The 22,458-nt window shown below is 38.5% G+C and overlaps 1 protein-coding gene across 1 annotated transcript in view; it reads left to right on the top strand.

Moving 5' to 3' along the window:
• The window catches only part of NUP133 (nucleoporin 133), a 37,927-nt gene extending 17,757 nt beyond the window's left edge, over positions 1-20,170 (top strand). The window contains exons 14-26 of the mRNA XM_080615585.1: positions 2,576-2,670; positions 2,790-3,014; positions 3,990-4,112; positions 4,570-4,669; positions 5,555-5,797; positions 7,403-7,536; positions 9,125-9,283; positions 10,704-10,839; positions 12,677-12,795; positions 14,305-14,385; positions 16,389-16,453; positions 18,884-18,972; positions 19,931-20,170. Of these exons, the coding sequence (XP_080471711.1) occupies positions 2,576-2,670; positions 2,790-3,014; positions 3,990-4,112; positions 4,570-4,669; positions 5,555-5,797; positions 7,403-7,536; positions 9,125-9,283; positions 10,704-10,839; positions 12,677-12,795; positions 14,305-14,385; positions 16,389-16,453; positions 18,884-18,972; positions 19,931-20,067 (1,706 nt within the window). The 3' untranslated portion in view covers positions 20,068-20,170. The remainder of the gene's footprint in view (positions 1-2,575; positions 2,671-2,789; positions 3,015-3,989; positions 4,113-4,569; positions 4,670-5,554; positions 5,798-7,402; positions 7,537-9,124; positions 9,284-10,703; positions 10,840-12,676; positions 12,796-14,304; positions 14,386-16,388; positions 16,454-18,883; positions 18,973-19,930) is intronic.
• The last annotated feature ends 2,288 nt before the right edge of the window (positions 20,171-22,458 follow it).

The raw sequence follows: 22,458 nt of genomic DNA, 5'->3' as shown, positions 1-22,458 counted from the left end.
GGTGAAGGTACGCCATGTAGACGCCCATGTACCCAAGAGTCGGGCCACTGAGGAACACCAGAACAACCAACAAGTGGACAAAGCTGCTAAGATTGAAGTGGCTCAGATGGACTTAGATTGGCAACATAAAGGTGAATTATTTTTGGCCCGGTGGGCCCATGACACTTCAGGTCATCAGGGCAGAGATGCAACATACAGATGGGCCCGTGATCGAGGGGTGGACTTAACAATGGACACTATTGCCCGGGTTATTCACGAGTGTGAAACATGTGCTGCAATTAAACAAGCCAAACAGTTAAAGCCTCTTTGGTATGGAGGACGATGGCTGAAGTATAAATATGGGGAGGCCTGGCAAATTGATTATATCACACTCCCACCAACCCGCCAAGGCAAGCGCCATGTGCTTACCATGGTGGAAGCAACCACCGGATGGCTGGAAACATACGCTGTGCCCCACGCCACTGCCCGGAACACTATCCTGGGCCTTGAGAACCAGATTTTGTGGCGACATGGCACCCCAGAAAGAATTGAATCAGGCAATGGGACTCATTTCCGGAATAACCTTATAGACACTTGGGCCAAAGAGCATGGCATTGAGTGGGTATATCACATCCCCTACCATGCACCAGCCTCTGGGAAAATCGAACGGTACAATGGGCTGTTAAAAACTACACTGAGAGCAATGGGTGGGGGAACTTTCAAGCATTGGGATACACACTTACCGAAGGCCACCTGGTTGGTCAACACCAGAGGATCTGCCAACAGGGCTGGCCCAGCACAGTCAGAACTTTTACATATTGTAGAGGGGGACAAAGTTCCTGTGGTGCACATGAAGAATTTGCTGGGGAAGACAGTCTGGGTTATTCCTGCTTCAGGTAAAGGCAAACCCACTCGTGGGATTGCTTTTGCTCAGGGACCTGGATATACTTGGTGGGTAATGCGGGAAGATGGGGAAGTCCGATGCGTACCTCAAGGGGATTTGATTTTAGGGGAAAACAGACAATGAACTCAATTGTACGCTGTTGCCTGCTATAGTCCATCAACTAGAAGTCTGCAGGGCACCAGCGACTGGCTCTGACTTCCCTCCGACCATCATCCCAACAGAGAATGAACTTTGATAGAACCGGACGAGTTCTACAGTAAAGGAATGATCAGCATCAGCAGGCAACGATCCAACACTGCATACAGCTTCTTCTGCCCTGAAAGACTGTTCCAAGAGATGGAGCCCAACATCATGAACCGAATGGACTCAGTAGCTTTATAGGAATTGGTCCGTGCACTAAGATAACAGTGCACCGAGATGAGAGTGAGGGTATATGGAAAATGTGGGATCTGAGCATGACGTGAATGGTATGGAACAAGGGGTGGATACTGTCCTGGGTTCAGCAGTGGCAGTCAGTTTTGTTTTTTTTTTTCCTTCTTAGTAGCTGTTGCAGCACTGTGTTTTTGACTTTTGGCTTGGGAACAAAAAACTGATAACACTGATGTTTAGACTGACCAAGGACTTTGTGAGTCTCATGCTCTGCCAGGGAGGAGGAGGGGCCGGGAGGAAGCGGGGACAGGACACCTGACCCAGACTGGCCAAGGAGGTGTTCCATACCACAGCACGTCATGCCAGGGGATGGAACTGGGAGCTACCCGGAAGGGCACGTCCCCTGGTCGGTCGGACTGTCTTTTCCGGCGGGCGGTATCGTATTCTCTTCCCTTGTTATTTCTCTTGTCGTTGTTATTGTTGGTGGCGGCAGTGGTGATTTGTGTTATACCTTAGTTACTAAACTGTTCTTATCTCAACCTGTGGGAGCTGCATTCTTTTGATTCTCCTCCCCGTCCCTCCAGAAGCAGAGGGAAGAAAGGTGGGGGGGGCAGTAGACTGCGTGGTTCTGATTTACAGCTTGGGCTTAAACCACGACAGGTATATTTCCAGAAAGGCTAAAAAATGCATCTTATGAGACTGACAGATAAACTTGCAGACTACTGTGGTTAGTTCTTGTCTTCATATAGTAAACACAAGCAGCAAAGGAAACAGATTTCTGAGAAGAGTACTTTGTGCAAGGAACAGGTGGTGTCAGTTTAGTGTTCCTATGATTCCTTGGATAGTTCTGAATTATTTTCTGTAAATAGATACATTAAGAGAAAGATCTTATTTGCTCATGCTTAGCCCTTTGTCAGCATGGCTGCATACCTTCTGGTGGGCTTGGATTCTGCATAGAATGAGCTCATGTTCCTCTGGGGCATTGCCAAAAAGAGGACTAGAGAAATTTATTTTTGATATTTGTTATATTTAAAGGATTAAATCAGAAATGTTTTCAGCAAGAAACATTTTTGTTCATGCTTCCCTGTCTCATATGAACAGTGTTAATTTGAAACTGTCTGCAGGACCTCTAGGCAGCAGTTGCCAGTTACTGAGCAGAGACTTAGTCTGAGTTCACGTAGTAAATAGTCACAGGTGGATGATGCTTCCTGCTGCTGTTTCTATGTGGCATAGAAATGTGTTTACCTATGAGAAGAAAAAAAAATTTGTACTCAGAAATGAAGATACCAAGTGCTCTGATCTAAGATTTTTCTCTTTTTTTAGAAGCAGTTGGTTTCAGCAACACATCTCTTATTCTTCTTCATCAGCTAGAGGATAAGACAAAAGCACATTCCTTCTTCATTGAGTTTCTTCATCAGGTAAAACTGTACTGTTCTTTCGGTATGAGCACACACAGTAGAGTATTATTTTGTCTTAATGTGGCTCTTCTAGAACACTGTTTGAAGTGCATGTGGTGTTTTGTATTTTTTACTAAAAGGTTGGTGTATTTGAACATCTGAGCAGTTTTCCAGTGCGAGCCATGCCTATGGCAACTCGGTTGTTGCTCTGTGAGCACGCAGAGAAATTAGCAGCAGCTATTGTTCTGAAGAATCACCACTCCAGGCTGCCTGATCTAGTGAATGCTGCTATACTGATGGCATTAAACAAAAGGGAGTGTGATATTCCACCAAATCTTACCCCTGCAGATGTGTTCTTTCGAGAGGTAAGAAACCTATTATTTCTGAATTGTTGCATAGTATCACATGTAGTAAAAGTTGCAATGCTTTAGTGTATACTTTGGAAATTATCCTTTCAAAAAGCAATTCAACATTACACAATTTCCCCTTAAATAGGTTTGGTGCAGTAGTATTTTCTTCACTTATATGCTTTTTTATGTCTGCAGCTGAAACATGAATTCTGATAAATTTTATGTTGCAGGAGTAAAGTTGTTAGGATTTCCAACTAACTGACATAGATGAGCAATGAAAGAGACGAATGAAATTCCCTGGCCTGTCAGAAGGTGTTTGCTAAATTATCATTTTTAAGGCATGAACTGAAGATTATGAAGCTTTCCAGACAGAAGAGATGCTTTGATCTGTCCTGGATGGAATTATATCAGTTCGGTCTCATAATGTTTGCCCTTTTTAATGTTAGTGAATCTGAGCTAGTTAATCCAAGTTTGGGCCATGTGCCAGTCAAGTGCCCAGTCTTTATTTTTTTCCTTCTTGAAAATAACTATACACAAAACATTTATTATTAGAAAACTTTCCTGTAGAGGACAGTAGTTGCTAATGGATCAAAAATAGAAATAATAGTCTGCTATTTTCAAGCTGATCTGTTATCCAGTATACTTTATCTAACAAAGATTCTACTGAAAAGCGTTTCAGAAGAAGATGGAGGAATGTGCTTAATGAAAGTTGATGGAGTTGCCTTCAGAAATTGGGTTGGTTTGGTATTTTTTTTTCCTGGATTTAAGTCCAGGAAGAAGGTAATTCTTGTGTTCAAAGTATTGTATGAAATACAAGCTGATGACTTTATTATTCACTAGAGTAGTTGATACCTCTTAATATTTCTGACTATTGCTGTGGTTTCTACTAATGCTTACTTGTTCTTCTGTGCAACTCATGATTTGATTTTCTGGCATCAGCTGGTAATGGGTGTGTTTGTGTTCATTGTGATTTTTCTTTCTATCTTTAAGGTGTCCCAGATAGATTCCATCTTTGAATGCTTACTAGAAGAAGAGGAACAAATCCTGAGAGATATGCCTATGGAATCAATTGAATGGGCTCAGATAGTTGTCAATGTGAACAACATCATTAAGGTATAGAACTGCATTAACTAAGATATTTGTAGGAGGGGAGGCTAAATACTGACAAGCACGGAACAAGTTGAGTGCAGCACATCTGAGTTGCTGACATGAGAACAAAAGTGAATGTGCACATATCCAGATACATTAAGAAGGAAAAGATGGTCTCATGCAGAATTAGGGACATTCTTTTTACTCATCAGTCACTGCTAAAGAGAATTTGAGACGTTGCAGCATTGTTGGAAGTTGTGAAAACATGAGTGTGTAGCAAAGAGTGAAAAGCTTGTGCTTGAGCACTGAGGTTTCTTGCTCAATCAGTATGTACTCTTCTATACAACTGGGAAAAGGGTGTAGAAGGAAGAGGGATATTAAAAGTACGTTTCAGAATTATAAAAGCCAGCATGCAGTAGCTTTTACAGTCTGTGTATATGTATGTAGACTTTCAAATACTTATTTTCTTGCCTTTAAATAGGACATGCTACAAGCTGCTAGTCAGTATCGTCAGTCTAGAGCCTCTTTATACAAACCAGAAGAGCTTCCAGAAAGAGAACCTGAATATGTTCCATGGACAGGTGAGAAATTATTATTATTATCCTAAACAAAAAGTATTTTTCATGAATTTCAATCTGAACATTAAACCTGCTGTTAAAAGCTGCTACAAGGTTGTCAGTAAGAATAGGAGAAGCCAAAGGTTTCATTTGGAGAATGAAATGGAATGAACGGTTATTTTGTCCGGTACTGATGATACAAATTTGACTACAAAAAAAAATTTTGGGAAATAGCTCACCTGTGGGATACATAATATTAAAATGATTCATAAAATGTGATCTATAACTGTTTTAAAGGACTGATGATTCTCTACTTCTCTAAGAGTGTCTTGTTTTGATGGTTTAATAATAAAAAAACCTATAAGAACAAATGTTTGCAGAAGCAAGCACTTTCCAGTTGGTGCTTAAGCTTCCTTGTGGCCTCTGTGTACAAAACACACTTGTTCAGTGCTCCCAAGATAAGTCTTTTGAAAAGCATGACCCATGCAAGCTATTTTGTTATGTTGTCTTGATGATTACATCCGAGTATTTCAATCAGGTTAACAGAACTTGCCTTTTCCTTGTGTGTATTCTCTACTTTGCTTACAGATCTTGCAAGTGATTCTTCTGAAAACCAGCTGGTATTGACAGTTGACAGTGTAGATCTGTGTAGTTCAGGGGCTGTGGGTTTGGTTTTGCTCTCTTTTTGTTTACTATATTTTGGCCAAATTTAATAGGTAAAGATGGGAGTATGTGCTCGTTTTGGTTTTGTCCTACAGTATTGCTTTTATTTTTTAAGATTAAAATGTTTATTAGCTTTCTTCTTTCTATTTTTTTATTTATACATAGCAATGTTTTTGTTATACTTCAGCATAGGCTCCTTTGGTGATAGGATCATTGTTTCAATGGTCACTGTGTTGTTTCCCTAAGCATCTAGTGGCCTTCGTGCAGCAGTAATCCGTCAGCATGGAATCATTCTGCAGATGGTGTATCCCCAGGTGGACAGTAACCTCCGCAGCATTGTGGCTGAGCAGTTGGTGGCACTACTGGACTGTTTCCTGGATGGGTATGCTTCTCAGCTGAAATCCGTGGACCGCCCTGCTGATCAAGAGCGATACAGCAATCTGGAAATGGAATACAAGCAGAAAAGAACAGAACTCTTGTCTCCCCTCCGTAAGTACTGTCTGTTTTACTCAACACAAGGATTATATGTTCTGTTTGATAAGAACATTATGCAAATCTGATATAGTAAATGGCATCTGTATATGAATTCTGTTTCTTCTATGCACTTGCCTTCAGATTATAAAAGACTGGTTTTATGTTTTAAAGAGATACTTACAAAACAAAAACAGATTACAGAATTGCCTCCAGGACTGTATCCATGCCCATACCTCTAATCAAACACATTGCTGCTGGAATTTTTTTCTTGTGCTAACTTGGTGTTTTCTGGCAGGAATTTATCTTGAACCACTTGGCTGAAAATAGCCTCTAAATGGATTTCTAAATGTTTATATTGTTGCAAGGTGACATAAACTTACATGCAGTGGTGTTTATCAGGAAAAAGTTACATTCTGAATCTTGGTTATTTAAGAATCAGACCTGTTGTTTAGTGTGTCAGATGTGGTCAAGTCTTTAATGAGTAACTGGAAGAAAAGCCCCGTTTTTAATTGGAAATAAATTGGAGTAAATACAATTCTAGTAACCTAATAAAGTTTTTGGTTTTTTTTTTTTTTTTAGACTCAAACTGAATTATTTAAATAGAACAATCTAATAATCACTGCCTCCTAACATTCTTAAGAAAAATCTCTTAATCTGTCCTTGTCTCTAAATTGGGGAGATGAATTTGATGGGTGGACCACTCGGTGAATAAAGAACTGGCTGGATGGCCGCACACAAAGAGTTGTGGTCAATGGCTCGATGTCCGACTGGAGACCAGTAATGAGGGGTGTCCCTCAGGGATCGATGTTGGGACCGATCTTGTTCAACATCTTTGTTGGTGACATGGACAGTGGGATTGAGTGCACCCTCAGCAAGTTTGCCGATGACACCAAGCTGTGTGGTTCGGTTGATACGCCGGAGGGAAGGGATGCCATCCAGAGGGACCTTGACACGCTTGTGAGGTGGGCTGATGCCAACCTGATGAAGTTTAACCATGCCAAGTGCAAGGTCCTCCACCTGGGTCGGAGCAATCCCAGGCACAGCTACAGGTTGGGCAGAGAAGAGATTCAGAGCAGCCCTGTGGAGAAGGACTTGGGGGTGTTGATCAATGAGAAAGTGAACACGAGCTGGCTTCAATGTGCGCTCGCAGCCCAGAAAGCCAACCGTATCCTGGGCTGCATCAAAAGGAGCGTGACCAGCAGGTTGAAGGAGGTGATCCTGCCCCTCTACTCTGCTCTCCTGAGACCTCACTTAGAGTATTGTGTGCAGTTCTGGTGTCCTCAACATAAAAAGTGACTATTATTACAGATAGTAAGTCATGGGTTGAATCTGCCCCCCAGCACAAATAGCAGATGATGGTCACTTTCAGAGAAAAGGGGATGTATACCATCCATTTAGTATTCTTTCTTCCCTCTTGTGTTGGGAGGCCAAGGTGATAGGTATGTGAGCTTACATGTGCACAGGATGTGTATGCAGTAGGTGAGCATTTCTTTGGGAATGCGTAAGTAGGTCCTTGATGTGAACATTTGAAACTTGTTTTTAATTTTTCTGGTCTCTGCCCTTTGTCATCCTCTTACAGTCAAATGTGAGCTTGTTTGATAACTTCTTTTTCTTGGTTAGTTTCCCTGGGACAATATCAGATGGCAGCTACTTTAGCAGAGAAGTACCATGACTTTGATATCCTGGTGCAGATGTGTGAGCAGACAGACAACCAGGCCAGATTACAACGGTACATGAATCAGTTTGCAGATCAGGTAACTCTTTTTTATTTCCTTTATATAGCTTTTTATAGTAAGCTTGCACTTGAAATGTTGTAAAAGTTATGATTCTTTTTAATGCATATATGTTTACATACACGTGGGTAAAATGTGGAAAGCTGAAGTCAACATTCACTCTTCGGAACTCAGTGGAGTGTATTAACCTGAGACTGCAAAACATGTCGTGAGAAATATGGGTGCTAGCTATATGGGCAGTGGCTTTTCATGGGACCTTTTCTGTGCCTCAGATACATTCTCTCACTCTTGATGTCTTTCTAGCATTCTGTGACTTGTTCACTGAGGTGCTGTAGTCAGTGTACGGTTGTTCTATTAAATGAATATAATGTAAATTTAAGGATAACTTCCAGAAGAGAGGATGAGATTTTTAAATGTATTAATAGAAAGGTAGTTAAGAATTGAGTAAGAAGGTAGGGATATTGCTGTGGTCTTTTTATTGCCCTGCTAGGTACTTACTGGACAACTTTTCCAATGTTAAAATCTGGTTTAAAATCTTGTAAGTGTACTGAAAGATTGGAAAGCTTAAGGAAAGGGCAGTAGAGACTGCTTGAAGTGAGTGGGACTGGGACAAAAGTTTCCTCATTTGGAATTTGGTGAGATCACTTTGTTTGTTTTCCACACAGCCACCGTGAAAGGAGAAATCCCGGTGTCTACAGGTTTCCTAATAGCATACAGAAAGGTTGTTTTAACTAAAAAAAAGAAAAAATACCAGTAATGGGCAGAAACTATTATAAAGGTTTTGGATAGTAAGGATTCAACATTCATTTACTGCCAAAGACGGGGATAAATTCTCTTTTTTTTTTTTTTTCTTTCTTTTTTAACCTTCACGTCCTTTATTTTAAAGGAAAAATATAAAACTTTCTGAAGAGAAATGACTGTTGCAAGTGCATAGATCAAGTCTGATGGATAGACTATCAGACTGATGGCCTCCTCAAACTTGATTTTTAAAACTGTTTAATGCAGAATGCAGTTAAAATTTAGCAGTATTCTAAAATTACTCTGTAAAGATTAAGCAAACCTCAAATCTGGATTAGTTATTTTACATTGAAGTTTTTGAGGATAAAATAAAGGAGCTTGGTTCTTTTTTATAAGATACCACTTTTAACTGATGGAGAAGTAAGGTTGTAGGTTCACTTGGAGATAGGATGGAATGTTTCAAGAACAGTGGCAGCAGAAGTAAACAGAAATACCTGAAAGGAAATAGAAAGCGCAGAGTTCTGAAAGCAGCAAAGGAACAAGTGACAAATACAAGACTGGGACTGTGATTGATGTTCTCATTCATGTGGGTTAACATGAAGAAGTTATATTTGGCACTTTGTTCAGTTACTCACAGCATCCTTCTGTGGACCAGCATCTGTTGCAGAGTAGCTCATGAATTCTTTAAACACTATTTCTATCATGACTCTAAAGATTTCTCATCAACACTATTTGTGTGTGTGTCTTATTTTGTTAAGCAAGTTCTTGCCGTGTTCTTACCAACTGTATTTTTATGAAGCATTTTGCCTCAAGAAGAGCAAGATGTTTAAATGTCACTTTTAAAATGTGTTCATATTGCTGTTATCTCCAGAATTTTTCAGATTTCCTGTTTCGCTGGTATCTGGAAAAAGGGAAGCGAGGGAAGCTGTTATCTCAGCCTATTGCTCAGCATGGACAGCTGGCCAGTTTCTTGCAAGCTCATGAGCATCTGAGCTGGTTACATGAAATCAATAGTCAGGATTTGCAAAAGGTAGGGCTTCTTAAACAAAATCAAGCTGCAATATTGCATATTAAACAGGTCAAGTACATACTAAAGTAGAAAAATTATGTAGTTAATGACTTCATCAACAAAAAACAGCTTATCTAGATGAGTTAGGGGAGAGCTGATACAGATTATTAATGGAGTACCAAAGCCTCCCTCCTGGCACCATCTAGTATATCATATAAGCCACTGTACCATGTAATGGAGATAAGGGCTGCTTTTCATCCCTTGTTGGTAACTCATATTCTTCTAGCAAGGGAAGTTTTGTTTGGCTGTGTGATCACTACTTGGATGGAATTGGGGGTTTACAGTGAGTATCAGTAGCGTTACCAGGTTATCCAGTGACGGAAAACCTGAAACTTGTATTTCAAGACTATTTAAAGTAACCTGGAGGTATCACAAAAGTTAAAAAGGTATTGATTACTTTAATGTCTTACGTGCATTGTTTACAAATCGGGGGGGGGGGGAGGGGAGTTAATAGTAAACAGCATTTGGTATTTGCTATTAAAACAATAGCAAAGGGGGAGGTAAAAAAAAATACCAAAACAAACCAGCCCACAAACAAAACCACTCTGAGAATATTGTAATATTCCATTTGTGTTGACTGAGGTTATCTCTGTTACACCAAAGCACTGTGAAGATGGGCAAGGGTTTTAAAATACACAAGTAATTAGGTTTGGATAGTTTTTCTGGGTAAATGCTCAGAAAGTTTCTCTTCCTTTGTCTGGTAACCAAATACGCAGGCAAGAATTTGTCTACTGCAGCAGTTACACGTATAATTCTGTTTTGTCAGGTTCCTGAATTAACAAGGAAATCAGTCTGCATGTGAAATTGTTCTCTCAAAGCATATTTGCCTGGCTTTTCTGGCTAAGCCTTGAATAAGATCCCAGAGGCATAATATGTGAAGTTGCAGTTTATCCTTCGATCATAAGATAGTTTTTCTTGATTAATACTGGAAAGACCGTTTGGCTGTAATTGGAATAGAGATCTGTGTCTCTTCCTGAAGAGAGTAATGCAGAGTTTTAATGTGCAAGTTGTGTGACTTTTAAAAGTAAGGGTTATATATTACAATATTATATATTATATATATATATATTAATATATATATATAATATATATAATATATAATTAAATAATTATATTTATTTATATATTTATTATATATAAATTATAAATTATTAATATATATTTATTATATAATATTTATAATATTATATAAATATTATATATTATATATATATAATAAATAATTAAATATAATATATAATATATATATATAATATATATATATATTACAAATTATAAATAGCTGTGAGACTGCAGTTCAGATTAAATGCTTACCAGTTACCATTCTGATGTTAACTTATGAAACTGATTAGCTGATTTCTAACCTCTTTATTCATTTCAGGCTCACAGTACATTGCAGACTTTAGCAAATACGGAGACACGGTATTTTGCAAAGAAGAAAACACTTCTTGGCTTGAGCAAATTAGCTGCACTGGCATCTGACTTCTCAGAAGACATACTGCAAGAGAAGATAGATGGTAAGAAATAAAAACAGAGCAAAGTGAAGAATTGACTAATGGAGTTACTGAGTTAGAATCACATTAATTTTGCAGATTATTAATTTGTTAGGTTGAGGGCTCTAATAATGTGGTCATAGCTGATCATTTTGCTCATAGCAGGAAGGATAAAGAATACAATGTGAGGAAGTAACCTGAAGTATTCACTTTCACCTCTGAGTTAGGACTGTGAGCATGGGAAGTTTGTATCTTTCCACTTTTTCTAATAATACGCAAGATATTGGCATAGATAAGAAGCTGCTCAGTATTTTGAGAAGACATTATACAGTTCTGAAGTGGCTTAAACTGATGAACCCTTCATACAGCGTGTTTTCGTGAAGCTGCATTTTGTTTTTCAGATGCAAAGTAAAAATGCTTTAATTTCTTAAAGCCTGTTGATTGAATAGCTCTCAATTCTAAATTCTTCTCAAGCCCTGAGACTCAGGTTGTACAAGAAAATCAGTAATGATATTGTATTGTGATAATGTACCTGCAAATACATACATTTGTGATAAAGTGCTTTCTCAGCGTCTTACTCTCTGTATTTAGAAAAGTTACAGTGTCAGTGTTGCATGATGCTCTAACTGACAGGATGTTAATGGGAAAAATAGGAATACCTATTCTGCTTCATGACCAAATGTAACGGTTCCACTGGCTTCGCCATTCCTGTCACATTGGAAAATACCCTTTTCCTGACACTGTGTGTGCAGCACATGGTGCTGTGAGTTTGGGGGTTGGAAAATTCTGTGCTAACAGTTAAGCTGGTTCTGGCCACCAGGGGGAAGCTTTGAAATACTTCTCAAGGTTACTGCTCAAGTTTTCTTTGCTTATCTTCATATTTATCCGTGTATGTTATGTACAATTCTTAAATCCTGTTGAAAAAGCCCAGGGAAAATGATGATAACTAAATAGGTTTAACAAATTATTTGTAGCTTGTAATAATAACAACATATTATCTGCCTTTTAAATTATAAAACATTGCTTGAAATCTTAAAGCTTAAATTGGCTTTCTCACCACTGTGGGGGAAAAAAAAACCCAAACCAACACACACCTATGCTGATGTGAAGAATCTAATCCTCAAATAGGAAAACTGTAGAAAAATGAGGAAGTCAATGCTTTATTTGAATAGACCAGTGGACCCTCAAAATTTGGTCTGGTCTGTACTCCACTACATGTTTGTCATGTGACACATGACATGGCTTTTAAATCTTACACTCTTTGTATGTCAGTTTCCTGTTGATAGAGAGAATTATTTCTGCCATGTTTATCTATGTAAACAGATAAAATGCTCCTTAGAATTATTGTCCCATTTCTACCATGCAGTGGAGGGGGTGGGCAGGGCAGGGTTCACACAGTGTAGCTGAAATTATTCTTTTTTGATTGCTTCAGCCTAATAAGTCTCAAACCCTCAAGCAGATCGTGTTGGAAAATAAAACGTTCAAAAATGGACTGATCTATGAGAATGGAGCAGGTCCATGGCATGGGTCTTCAGCCAAAAGGTAGCTCCTAAAAAGTGCAACCAACTTACTTTCCTGCATAGAGCAATAGCTTCCTTCCAATTCTATGTATTCATTTTGTGGTTTTGGGAAAAAAGAAGAGTTACTAGTCTGTATTACTGGGAACCTGAGTGTAAAGTAAGAACTAATTCACCAGGATGGCCTTATTGAAGTGGAAGTATTTCCATGTCCAAACAGAATGCTTCATAGCAAACACTTGCAGACCTGAATAATATCATGACTTGACAGTTATTACTGTGCCATAGAATTTGTTATTACATTTTAATAACATGAAACATTCATTTCTTTAAACAACTACAAGAAATATCAGAACAGGAACGCTTTCTGTTACATCAGGAGACACTTCCTGAACAATTACTGGCAGAGAAGCAGTTGAACCTCAATAATATGCCAGTGTTGTCTGCATCTCAGCTCATTGATGTAAGTATCTCATCTTCTTCATTACACAGGTAAAGTTCCAGTATGTTTTCTGCCTCTGTGTGACAAAACAAATGAGAAGATCACAGCTGTCTTTACTCCTTATATGACTTGCTAAGTACCTAAAGATCTGATGTATTAATAGGTTTATCTTTGCTTAGTTTCTGCCAGCAGCAAACTTCAGAATGCTGGGTTTAGTTCAGATTTCTTCTTGATGAATGTGTGCGTTAGAGTGCTGCTAGGAGAAAAAGCAACTCAAGTCAGGATCAGAAGCTGATTTACTGGTCTAAGCCAGTTTCTGGGTGTGAGACAATTTTTACCTTCTGTTTCATTCTCAGTAGGGCAGAACTTGGAAGGCAGAAGGAACAAAGGATTCCACTTGAGTGGGCAGGGATGCTGCAATCTAGAAAAGGAAAGGGCTAGAAGCAGGAAGAGGTTTTTGGTCACCTGTTGCAAGGAGGCACCCAAAGTATTTATATTTTCTTTTTCTTTTTGTAAAAAAAAAAGCAAAAACCCAACCCACACTGAAACAAATACATGAACTGCTCCAGTACTGGGATCAGTAATAGCTCTGACTCCTTTTCCACACCCCTTTCTGGTGGTAGCCAGGCACCAGTAAGCCTTACTGCTTCTGCCTTGTTGACAGAATGTTTTTACCATCCAGTGATGCACACAAAAAACATTCAGTGAGTAACAATGATACATTGTAAAACAAATCAGGTTCTGGCTGGTTGTCAGTTTTGCAGCTCCTCACTTTCCCATAGTCCTGTGGAAAACGAAAAGCTGCTAGCGTGCTTGTTTACATTCTCTCAGTTTTCTTAGCAGAGCTAGTAGCAGATTCTGAAGTCATTACTTGCCTGTTAAGTGAGCGTACCTGTGGGATTAGGGAAGAGTAGGAAGTGCCACGAGTGACTTGGCAAGTGCTGGCACCAAGACAGTTTTCCCTCTGAATTCTCTGTTATTGTCAAACTAGTGTTCAAACTTGCTACTTGCAATGTGAGAATGAAACTCAGAAAGTGTAAATAAAGAGAGTGTTAATGTTCATTTTCCTTTGAAGCACTAATTTAGAGTTGGGGGGTGGGGGGTGTTGTGTGTCAAATATTGATACCAAACTTTTCAATTTTAAAAGGTGAAAGGCAGTCCATGTGCTTAAGTACTGCTTTGAGCTTCGTTACCAAAATGATTCTGAGAGCTTATTTGTGAAGCTGAGCTCTGGCTACAATAATCCAGGAATGTTACAGCCTTAAATGGCATTTAAATTTGAAACCTAGCAGCCTTAATATCCAATATCATTTGTCTACGGACCATTGTCATGTAGGTGGAATGCTGCTCTAAAACATTAAGTATATTCCTTACTACAAAAATACTTGTCATTGAATCAAAACATATTTTTGTGAGGAAGTCATGTAAGTGAAAAATACATGGTGGTCTTCCCACAACGAGTTGTCCATGATATCAGTTACATTAGTTTGTAGGCTAAAAATAATTCTCTGCATTAATCTCTCATCATAGATGTACATATGTGATGAGAACAGAAGGGCCAATGAATATGACTTCAAGAAAGCACTTGATCTGCTGGAATATATTGATGAGGTAGGAAAAGTTTTTGAAGGTTTTCTCACCCAGAGACTCATGTCTCTCTTATTGGTATTTAAGCTAGGATAGTGCATCTGTAGCAAGTTAACAAATTAGCTTAGTGTACAGTAATTGAAATTAACTCCTGATGTGTGTTTTCAGTTTGTTTTTAAGTCGCTGGAGAATTAATGCCAAATGTGGTTTAGATCATTTAAGAAAAATGACACTCCTCATCTTCACTTCCCATTTATAGTCTAGAGTTTCTTCTTTAGAGCCTTGCTTCCCTAAGGATTTTCTCCAAACAGGATTAAGATCATCTGTTTGCAGGAGTTTAGTTCTTGTATCTTCCCTATTGCAGTTCCTCTAATTGTCATGAGATAATGTGGGATAGTAACCAGCTTTTTAACATGTTATAGCATTGAACCACAGATTTGCTATCTGCTTTCTCACTAGCTCCTTGTATGATGTAGTATCTTGTCAGGAACAATTTTCCAGTAAGCATAAATAAATCAACTTCTGAGGAACATCAAACCTGAATTAACAACAGCCTTTGCTAAAAAGCTACAGTTGTGTTATTTTGGTGAAAGTGTTCCTTACCAACTGAAAATGAGAGCTCTTCTCTGATTTTCCCAGTTCCCGCTAGTCTGGGTAGGGCTCCAAGTTAAAATCCTCTCTGTAGTAGTGCTTTGTAAACACCATTGTGCCATTTTGTTGGTCTGCAATAACTTTTGGGTTGATAATTATAAATATCTATAATTGTTTTAAAATTTTTAAGTTTTGAATTGTATTTTATTTTTTTTTCTTTTGAATAACAATTCTTTATTGTTACTGACTACTCGGGATTTTTTTGCTTTATGTATGAGTATGTTTACTTGTCCTGTCTTTAGTATTATGTTATATTTCATGTATGGAGAACAGAGTATTACTGCTTAGAGTAGTACATAATACATACTCTGAATTAGTTTTCTTTAGTTTAAAAAGAAAATTCAGTAACCTTTTTTTTTGTAATAAATATTTCCCTCATTTTTACAACATAAATAGTCCAAATAATAACACTTTGCAGTAAAATAAATTTGAGTGAACTCATTTGGTTCTCTTTAAAATTAGTTTTCCTCTGAAATCTTGTCAACACAATTCACAAACACTGAGACAATGTTGGTGTTTTTATCCAGATAAATGTCACTTCAAAAGCATGAGATTTCAAAATTATTTTTTGCTCAGATATTTGAGTCTCTAACAACTTAGTGGAGAACCAGTCGGCGCAAATTAGAGATGGTGGTTTAGAGTCTAAAAGCTATCTGTTCCCTAGTTTTCCCTGCTTTTCTTTTGCAGTAAGTGTAGCATAATGTCAAGACCCATCCTCTTGCTTTCAGTCTTCTAAATTCAAATGTTCGTGGTTTCTGTTACATCTTCTGAGAGGAATTTAAAGTAGATGCGATGCTTTGGACATTGAGGGGTGGAAAAAAATGCATGGTCTTTTTTCTGACATTGTATTTTTAAAGGGGCTTTGACACCAATTATCTGAAAGTTTCTGTGCAACAAAGGGACTGTCCTTTCCAAGACAGCTGTGTATCTTGGAAGAGATTTACTAATAGGTTTGTAAAACACACATCCTAATGTGGACACTAATGCATGCTAGATAGCTTGGCCATGCTGAAAAAAGAGCCTTGACTTCAGTCACCATTTAGCACACGTTAAAATAAAACTTGCCTAGAATACCACGTTTTACAAATTGGTATTTGTTCATGTGCTTTAAAATAGGCCCTTTTCCGAACTGAGGTAGTTGGTCTTTAGCAGGCCTGTGGTGATGAAAGTCTGAGCCATGTTTTCAAATGGAAATAAGCAGTCCTTGGTGTTTTAACAGTCCAATCAGGTCATCAGTTAAAATAGCATGTGTTAAAAACAGTGCTCAGCAATTGAAGAATCTAATGCATTGGTATAATCTGTGTGATGGAACAATTATTTTTTTAAGAAAATAATGAAAATTTTCAACTTGTCTTTTCTCCTTATGTGAATTGAAGGGAGAGGAAGTGGATGTAAATGATCTAAAACTTAAAATTCTCTGTAAGGCTCTCCAAAGAGATGGGTAAGTCCAATATGAATATAATTTACTGGGAGTATTTGTGACATAGCTGTTCCAGAATTGCATTTTGGTATACTATTCTCTAGCTCACTGAAAAGATTGAATTTCATGGTATAAGGTTAGTAAAGTATGAAGTATTTGATCAGAATGTGGCTTTTTATTTGTAAAGTGAAACCCCAGCAAAAAAAACCTGTACTACTTTGTTCACTTAGCTCCCTGGCAACCTACTGTGCATTCTTAGCACCTGAGACAGAAATGTACCTGTGCACCTTTCATTCCTGAACCCTTTGCTGAGGTAAAAGAAAATGACCGATGCTGAAACTTTTTTTTCCTTTGAAGCATCTCAAACAGAAGCTGGTTAAGAGCAACACAAGCGGAGGTCACTCCTGCAAACTTTTATTTCACTTATTTTTGGCCATTGTACCACATTGATAAGCTCATAACCGTTTTGAGTTAAAGCTGCATTCTTGACTGTAAGAGATTGAAGCTGTAAATATTACTTAAAAGAGCCATTCTTAGGGGTTTTCACCACCAAATACAGGCTGAATCCAACTGGTCAGAAGAACTGCCTCATCAAGCAGTGCTGCTGTTTGTTCCCAAGTTAAATAACTCAAATGGCATTTCCTCCCTTTCTTTTCTAATTTTTGGAAGTCATCCAGCTTTTCTAACTCTCATCCATGTTCCAGGAGGACCTAAGGAGGAAAAGATGAGGAGAGAACATGTTCCAACTGTACCGTGCCATTTGTGACTAAAATGGAAATAAGCAGCATTTGGATTCACACTTATACATAGGATAGATTCCAAAGTCTGAAGGAAATAAGTCATTGTCCCATATGACACAAATAATATGCAGAAGCAGGTTCATACTATTCCAAGTGTTTTTTTCCCTTTCTGTGATTTTCAAGACAGAAGAATCCAGAACCTCCTACATGGCACCAGTCCAGTAACTGGTTTATGACCTGTCCAGCCTGGGCTGAGAACAGAGATCTGAACATAATATTTAAAGCACTCATCATACAGAGTGCTGACAGGACTTTTCCCACTCTGCTAGCTAACCAGATGCAATTTGAGATCACTTTGCATTTAGATCACTTCAAGATCACTTGAATAGCGTTTAGAAAACTTAATGTGTGTGCCAGTTGCATTTCCAGTCCAGCAAGGCTTTCAGAGGCTTACAAAGAGGTTGATGGCTATTTCAAAAGAAGTAGTGTTAGCTTTCAGCTGTGTGCAAAAGTTTGATGTTACAGTACGTACTTTTAAGGATGGCATCTGTTTTCTAGCTTAACAGCTACAAATGGTGGTAAGGTTCTTGTGTAGAATGGGGAGCCTTGCTGAATGTGCTTCTGGTGTTCTGGTAGGGTCCTCGCTGTCCTCTGTGCCTAGGAGGAGGAAATCCCCCGGACCCTTTTCCTCCCTCCTTCCCTCACATTTTTCCCAGTAGAATTGAAGATGAAATCCTAGATGTTTGTGAGTTTAAGTGACATCCAGGGTCAACCTGTGGTTTCAGTGAAGCGCAGAGGCTTTGTCAGTAACAGCTTCTGGGTGCCAGGTTGGGATCTGTTGGAAGAGTGTCCTGTGGGCCCAAGGAGGTTGGTGTTGGTTTAGGGAGTGATACAAAAATTGGTTTTATCTGGCAGTTTCACATATAGAAGAGGAAATTTAAGCAACTGAAAGGTCAGAACCACAGCAAAACAAGATAGATTGATGTTGACTTAAAACTGCTGCATATGAAGTTCTGCAAGGGTGAAAAATTGTCATTTAAAATAATCTTTCTCTTAGAAAAACCTATTTTAGCAGAGATAAGACTTGCATTCATGAGTCTCCACCTTCATATTTAATCACAAATGAGACAAACTGTGTTTGGTTTGTGTCTGTGATGCTGTTACAGACCTGCAAGTTAGATTTTACAGGGGTTTTTTTCTTCCTTTCTTTCCTCAGTTTGCTTTTTTTATTGGTGTACGGTGTTTTTCATTGGTGTAGGGTAACACATGTGAAACGTGTTAGCAAACTGATGCTCTTGCTTTATTCTACAATCTATACCTTCATCATCTCAATCGTAAAATACGATTACTAAGAACAGGTAATTCTTATGATTACTAAGAACAGGCAATTCTTACCTTTATGGGTTATTTTATTTTATCAAAGAAATAATGTTTTCTTTTACAGTTTACAAGACAGGAAGCGTTTCTGTTGTCTTCCTAACTAGACTACATTATAGTAGTGCAATTTTATTGCAGTTTTGCTCTTGGAATAAATAATAATTAACACAAGATGGAAAAAACCTCGAGCTATAGCCAAGCACACAACACTTCTGTGTGAACATGGATTAATCACCTTTGATACTTTATGAAGTTCTCCTGCATTTTGTTCTTACTTGTTTTCATTTGGTTTCATCTGTGCAATTCTTTCCACAAATTATTCTTTCACTTGCAGATGGTCCAGCTCAGATGGTAAAGATGATCCAATTGAAGCGTCTAAAGATAGTATATTTGTGAAAATACTCCAAAAACTATTGAAAGAAGGTAAAGTGTACTTAAATAAAATTGAACTTCTTGAAATTGTTTATTCCTTTCAAAAGCTGCTTAAGATGAACACTGATATGTAAGAAGTAGCCTTAAGAAGTTCTGAGTAATACAGACCTCTATATGCATTCCACTAGACAATTACATTCCCATGGAGCTAACTGGATCTCTGTGACATGTTGAGGGGATAAGAGATGAGCAAATTTCTTGGTTACAATCTTACTACCCTCAAATTATTTGCATACTAGGGCAGCCATCAGATTTTTAGCAATTTCTTACTACAGTAAAGGATGCCTTCTGGAGTTAAATGCGTGTCTTCTGTAAGGTGCAGGATTAGTAACTAATTGACTGCCACTCAAAAAAGCTTGATCTATTTTAGCTTAAATGTGCTTTTGCTTTTGGTTTCTCTCTCCAAAAGCAAAAAAACAATGATCCACTCCCCCCAGTTAAAGCTGACCATGGGGAGTTATGGCCATGGAAGTTAGAGCTGGAGAGGAGGGAAGCCATTTAGAGTCAAAGTCTGTTTTAAATACTACTGCATATGAACCTTTTCCAGAAGAGAGAAGGTTCCAGAACAGCTCTGATTTTGTGCCCTCAATCCTGCCAGTGTCTTTTCCTTTGTGAGATTTTCACACCCCAGGCTGAAATGTATTTATTATACGACTGATGTTTCTTTTTGCTTTATTTTTTTATTTTGGTGAAGTGTTATGTAAAGACTTGGATTTTATGTTTCAGGATTTTAGGCTGAATCATAAATTCACTGAGAAGCTCTTAACGCAGTTTTACAGGTTACTTAAGCCTTATTTTATTTCTTGACACGTATAACAGAATTAGATCTTCTCAGTTCCAAAAGAGTAATTTAACCCTGAGGCAGGCACAGGTGTTTACTTAAAAATGATCTTAACTGCTAATGCAGGGTACCTTTATCAGTGTTGTAATAGAAGGTTTTGTGTTGTAGGAGTTCAGCTAAGTGAGTATTTACCGGAGGTGAATGACATTCTGCAAGCAAATGAACTTGGCAACTTGAAATGTAATGCTTACTTCAGATTTGTGTTAAAGGCAAACTATGAACTTTATGTTCAGGGACAAGCATGATTCTCACAGTTTTTTAAAATACTTTTTCTAAAGAGCTGTTAAATTCCTGTGTACTGTTTTGTGTTCTGTTTGTTTTGTTAAAACTTTGTAATAAAATCTACATGATTAATACACTTGGTCCTAAATGTATAGACATCAATGCTTTAGTCAGGGGAGGCAGAGTTGTGTTTTCAGACAAACGAAAAAATTTTCGTTTGCTGTGCCTTTCCTAAACTTGCTCTTTCATTTTATATCTTCATTAGTATGAATCCTGCCTGAGACTCAAAGATGTGCAGACACATAGGGTGAAATGTGTGATCCACTGCAGAAAGTGGGGAAACTTTTGCTCTCGCTTCATTGGGGCTGGGGTTTCATACTGAAAACATTAATGCTGGGTGACTATGTAGTTTACTTCAGAAACAAATGATTATTAGATTACTCTCTTCTTGTACAATGCTTTTTGCTGCAGAAGCTAGGTAATTTCACTTTTGCATTAAAGGTTACTGGCACAGAAAGAGTAACTGGGTTGACACTGGTCACTCAGCCTGTTTGGGGTTTAAAGGGATAAAGCACAATTTTCTAAGTCCTCTGGTCCAGTAAATACACCATTCTTTCAGTTTCTATCTGTAACATCAAACTTTTCAAAACATTTTAATATTTTATCTGTACAACTTTAATTTCAGCTCTACCCAGATTTCTAGAATATATGTAAAAATGAGATTAGCAGCTCACCATGCAGTCATTCACCACAACTGTTTGAGCCTTGGCTCAGAAGAAACCTAGAAAGCAGTGATGTAAGTGTGGGAGTCCAGTGCGGTCTTCCTTGCTCGGTGCCTTGTTCTCTATAAGTTGATGCTACTAATTTTCTGCCCCAGTTAGTTCTCTCTGATGTGGGAATAAAAATCCATTTGACTTTTCAATTTTACTTACTCTGACTGAAGTAACTTTTATTCAAAGAGTAAAATCTGCTGCCATTCTGATGTGTTGCACCTTGCTGCTGCAAGCAGCTCGACAGTCAGAGAGTTAGTGCAGAGCAACTTGTGTGCCCTTATGTTTTACTTGTCTGGCTTGCTGCCTGCTGCAATAACTTGATCCAACAGCTGAGAAGGTCAGAAGTTAAACTGGTTGAAGAGAATCCAGTTTCTAGTTTTAAAAGCACAGCTCCCATTCCGTGGCTCCTTCTCCTCTCTGTACTAATACAGTAAGCTGGGCTGAGAGTCTGAACATGTTTGGAAGAATAGATTTATCTAGAGAGGTTCTAACTAATATGGGAAAGAAATGCACTAGCAGTCATCTTCTAAGATTGTTCTAAGAAGCAAACTCTGCTCTTTTGCAGCCTTGCATGGCTGAGAGAAAGAAGTATGGGTAGAGCTGTCAGCTGTGGCTTCAAAGGAGTGAGTGGGTCCTTAAAAGAATTCCATATGCTTGCTTAAAAGTCACTTTAAAGTTGCTTCCACATTTAACATTTTGAGAGAAAGGGAATAATAGAACAAATGATTGCCACCCCCTGCTCAAATATGTTCTACTTGAACTTCTATTAGACTTAAATTTTGATTGAAGAGGAATCTCTTTAATTGGCTGTCCACCATAAACACTTCAGGTGTATCTTATCCCTTCCCAGACTGTCGACCCTCTGTACTCTGTCTGGGGTGGCAGGGTAAGCCCAGGGAAGCTTGCTCCAGCAGCAGGTGTTTCTGTTCATCCTTATCTATCCATCTGCTTCAAGGTGCCTGGCTTCTCTGCTGGCATGGTTTTATTCCAGCTGGTGTAGAAGTGTTCTCCAGGTTCTCGGGAAACAATCAGTCATGTACGCTCCGCAACTAATGTTTTATTCCACTGCTGGGCTGGGAGGCTTTGGCATTTGTACAGCAGCTTTCCATCCAACTATTGCCAGAACAGAAGGAGTTTACTTAAATAAAACCTCATTAAAATAACTTCCACGTCGAAACTGAAGTCTAATGTTCTTGTATGAGGAATGTTGAGCTGGTCACTATTCCATTGGGAAGTTGAAAGAGGCTGGGATGTGGGGCTGTTCCTTCTCTCCTTCCCCTGGATCATTATGTAATAAGCCATCCTGATGCTCAAATCCGGTCTCAGATTACTGTATGGGGAGGATGCCTTCATTTACCACAGCATATCGAAGGTCATGCCTGAGCTTTAGGTTGTTTCCAGGCGTAACAAAAACAAATAAACGGGGGACAGAAAGACTGGGGTTTGGTTAAAATGGCTTAAGGAGCACGCATAGCTCCTTTTGAATAACTGTGTGGTGTTTCTTAAGCAGTTGTTTTCTCAGTAATGGAAAGCACATGTGGCACGAGATGTCCACACTCCTATCCTCTGTTGTCACCGGAGTGGCAGGAAAGCTTCAGTTATCATCCGTGATCAATTTCAGAAGCTGTGCCTTGTGCATGG

The sequence above is a fragment of the Psittacula echo genome (genome assembly GCF_963264785.1).
Source record: "Psittacula echo genome assembly, chromosome: 4".
NCBI lineage: Eukaryota > Metazoa > Chordata > Aves > Psittaciformes > Psittacidae > Psittacula > Psittacula echo.
Note: the sequence above shows the minus strand (reverse complement) of the source record. Positions and strands in the feature narration are given on the sequence as shown.